Genomic DNA, 3,978 nt, shown 5'->3' with positions numbered 1-3,978 from the left:
GAACTCTAAATGAGACAAGTAGAATTTTTGTGTAGCTTTTTAAATCATGGACTATTTAGGCAAGAAATTAAAATAATCCATATTAATGTTAACAGTGTGTGATTATATCATAAGAGATTTCATAAAAAAACATAAATAACACATAAGCAACACTCGAATTTTTAAATTTCTGGTTGAGTTCACGAGTTATTTACCCTTAGCATTTAATTTCTTTATCGTAAATTGTTATACAACGTTTCTTATATTACTCATAAAAATTATCTATGTAAATTTGATATTAATCGCAAATGAGCGATGACAAATGTTATTAGTGATCAGCATAACTAAAATTTGAATTTAAGTCTATTGCTATTTGATTCCTTAATTTGTATCATTAAGATTTAGGGTGTTCAAACTGGAGTTTTTATTATTAAAATTAAAAGTATTTAACTGAAGCAGGCTGAAATTGTGGATTACACTATTGTCAAAATTTTGAATTTCAACTGCCAGACTCATTGAGGGATGTGGGTGTAATTGTGTGAGCATAGGGTCTTTTTTCGTACCTGGTTCGACCAATGAAATTATAACACGACCCACAAGTAGCTATTATATATATATATATATATATATATATATATATATATATATATATATATTTAAAAAAAAAAAAATCAACCACAGAGTGGGAGTGCAACGGTCGACTGCGTCATTTCTCGTATCTTCTTATTTAGGGTTTCCTCCAGCTTCTCTGTTCATGATTCATCCCTCTCTCTCACTCTGGAGATCCAAGTCTGCGTGATTGGCTGTCGAGAAAATGGTGGTGGCTAAGCTAACTTACGAGGAATGCCGACGAAAAAGGCTGGAGGAGAACAAGAAAAGAATGGAAGACCTCAATCTCACCAAGCTTTCTCAAGCTCTCCTTACCCCTTCTCCCAAGGCCTCACCGGTTCCTATCTCCCTCTCTCTCTCTCTCTCTCTCTCTCTCTCTCTCTCTCTCTCTCTCTCTCTCTCTCTCTCTCCATCTCTGTCTTTTCTTTGCCCTTTACTAATTTTCTGATCGCTGCATTTCTGTTGAATCTATAGATGAAGCAGGTAAAGCCTCGTGTGGTTCGAGAACAAGTAGTCGCCGTAAGAAGGTCGGGTCGTGTAGCCAAGAAGCCCGCCCCAGATTATAAAGAAGTCAGTAGATGCCCTGGCCTCTCTCGATTTTAATCTTCTCTTGTTCAAAAAACAGAGCTTTCTGTTTCCTATGCAACTAATTCATCAAATCATAAATATTTAACCTGAGCATGTGATGTTTTTTATTCTGGTAATCTTAACTCTATTAAGTTGTAAACATTTGAAAGTTTGTGAAAGTGGAATGTTCACACTGTTCATAATTCCTAACAGGTTTCATACGATCGTCTGGAGATGCCCAGAAGGTACATTGATCTTAATGTATTCTGCCTAATCATTCTACGTTTGTTTTGGTATTTTGTGAAACTCGCACTTTGTGTTTTTACTAGGATATATAAAATTCATAAGCGGAGGGACTTGTCGAACCGGGTGTATGCTTCCGATGAAGCTAGAGCACATGCAATAGGGAGAGCAGAAGAGCTGCAGGCGGATCTGGAACCTGAGTATCCAAACTTTTTGAAGCCAATGCTTCAATCACATGTAACTGGTGGGTTCTGGCTGGTAAGCGAGATTATCTGCTGTCAATCTAACTTTCATCAATGCCCTTGGGCCCTTCCTATGTGATTCATAAAGTGAGAGTCATTGGGATTTATCACACAATGTGAAAATTTTACTTTCTTTGAATTTCAGAATGATGGATTCATCAATTGGGCATAGGATATTTTAATAATTTGATACAACACAAGTACATCCCTTGGATGGCCATAAAGTTTTTAAAGATGTATCTGATGACAGTGACATGATTCAGTTCCACAACAAAAAAAATTGAAAAATTGGGATGAGCTGTGCAAATGGAACCCTATAGATATTTTGAGACACAGTTTTGGTTTAATCATTGGCTGCATGCCATTTTTCATACTCTAATGGAGTTCACTAGGCCTTTTTCTTGTCCTTGTAGTGCTTGATTTTAATGTTCAACTTGAACAAAACTACTCCTTGGTATTGCAGATGGTAATATTTGAAGCAAGGAGGATATTTAAGGATATTTAGGAAGAAAGTTTGACCTTTTGTGGTGGTCACTGAATGTTAAGCAAACAAATAATAATTGTAATGATTTATCCAACCACTCTAATCAAATCGAGTTATTAAAATAACTATTAAATTCAAATGCAATGATTAAAGTAATGCTATCCCAGGGCCAACAGTACCATGTTATATGGAGAAAAAAATTAAGCAGAAGAAGAGTTGCAAGTAGAAAACAAGACTCCTGTTGTTCTTGTTCATCAGATTGGTCCCCATCCATGCACTATTTTATTGAGTCCATTTCCTTTCCTTAATATATAATATTTTGGTTAAATAAAAACCTATGCATGCTAGTTTATAGAGTACAAAATCAGACATATTAAACCCACATGGACTTGAGATCTCATTTCAAATCCATAACTAAGCAGGAAACGAAGTTTCTACTTTGTCCAAATTAAAAATCCTGCGATATGGACAAGCCAGGACATCATGGTTCTTTAATGATAATTTTCCCTTTATCGGGAAAAATGTAAATGATGTATGTTCGATATTCTACGAAGTTGTAGATCACTATCAATTGCATAGTCACACGACAATTTTGCTATGCTTCTCCCAATGGACTAAGCATGTTGTGGAATAGCCCAAGTTCCCTCCCCACCTACTCAGCATATAGTCACAGACCTTTTCTTTGCATGTAGACGATCAAATTTGATTTATCACCGAACCAATGGTTCTCTTAATCATCTAGAAATTTGATTGCAGGGCCTTCCTGCTCACTTCTGCAAGATGAACCTTCCAAAACGCGAGGACATTATCACTTTAGTGGATGAAGCAGGTGACAAGTACCCAACGGTATTCTTGGCCCGAAAGGCAGGACTCAGTGGTGGGTGGAGAGGATTTTCCATTGACCATGAGTTGGTAGACGGTGATGCTCTTGTTTTCCAACTAATCAAGCCCACAGTATTTAAGGTAATGATTGAACTCATAACTAAACCATACACTTTCATCAGCATCATTTTTAAATATGGTTTGGTATTTGAAGTTCAATTTTGTGGTCTATTTAAATCATCTTTCACACATGCTCAGTAGCATACAACAATTACATGTTTGATCATGAATGCACATGATTTTGAGGTTGTGTATTATAAAACTGCCCAAATTACATTTATGAAGAATTGAATGTTATGCCACCACATGCTATTTATAGTGGGGGGCTGTGCCTTGGGATGCCATCATGGGTGAGATGGCATCCCATGATTGGTTGGATTCTCAGGATCTAACCAATTAAAGAATGCCATGCTACTCGCTGTGGTATTTGACGACAAACAATATTTCCATTTGTACTTTTTTTTTTGGTATAAGTTCTCCATAAGGAATAACTTTTGCCTTCCCCAACATGTCGTAGATAACCATTTTGTATTTGCTGAGTTTCTTTCCAGGTTTACATTATAAGGGTTAATAGTTTTAAAAGGGATGAACAGCTCTAAGACATAAAATTCAGAAGTTGGGCGTCAAATGAATCATTGCAGCTAATTGTATGCTTCTGTACTTCCACAAAGTAAATTGTAATGCTAATGATGGTACTTCCTCAGCTTCCTTGTGCTTCCATATTCTCCCGCCTTATGAAATCCATTTTTGATTAGAAACTGGAAGGTTTCCACAGGGACTAGTATGGACCGGAATCTGAACTCTGAACCAGAAACTAGTAGCAGTAGCCTGTAGTGTAGCTATTGATGGGTTCTTGCCCACAAGTTGTACTGACATATATGCATAATGTAATCAGCTGAGCGGTTTGTTTGTGATTTATTTTGAGATAGCAAACCATTTGGTACATTAAAAAATCAATTTTTCTTAACCTTA

At 36.4% G+C, this 3,978-nt stretch overlaps 1 protein-coding gene across 2 annotated transcripts; it reads left to right on the top strand.

Moving 5' to 3' along the window:
* The first annotated feature begins 652 nt into the window (after nt 1-652).
* On the top strand, nt 653-3,978 carry LOC131161712 (B3 domain-containing protein At3g19184). Of its 2 annotated transcripts, XM_058117671.1 has the most exons (6): nt 653-925; nt 1,063-1,158; nt 1,369-1,400; nt 1,485-1,656; nt 2,881-3,087; nt 3,558-3,978. In XM_058117671.1, the coding sequence occupies exons 1-6, from the start codon at nt 794-796 to the stop codon at nt 3,603-3,605; spliced, it is 687 nt and encodes a 228-aa protein (XP_057973654.1). In that variant the 5' UTR covers nt 653-793; the 3' UTR covers nt 3,606-3,978. The 2 variants fall into 2 exon arrangements, with proteins under 2 accessions (XP_057973654.1, XP_057973653.1); XM_058117670.1 differs by having other exon boundaries at nt 2,881-3,978.

Source organism: Malania oleifera, chromosome 8, assembly GCF_029873635.1.
Source record: "Malania oleifera isolate guangnan ecotype guangnan chromosome 8, ASM2987363v1, whole genome shotgun sequence".
Taxonomy (NCBI): Eukaryota; Viridiplantae; Streptophyta; class Magnoliopsida; order Santalales; family Ximeniaceae; genus Malania; species Malania oleifera.
The sequence above is the reverse complement of the archived record's forward strand: the minus strand, read 5'-3'. Positions and strand labels throughout refer to the sequence as shown.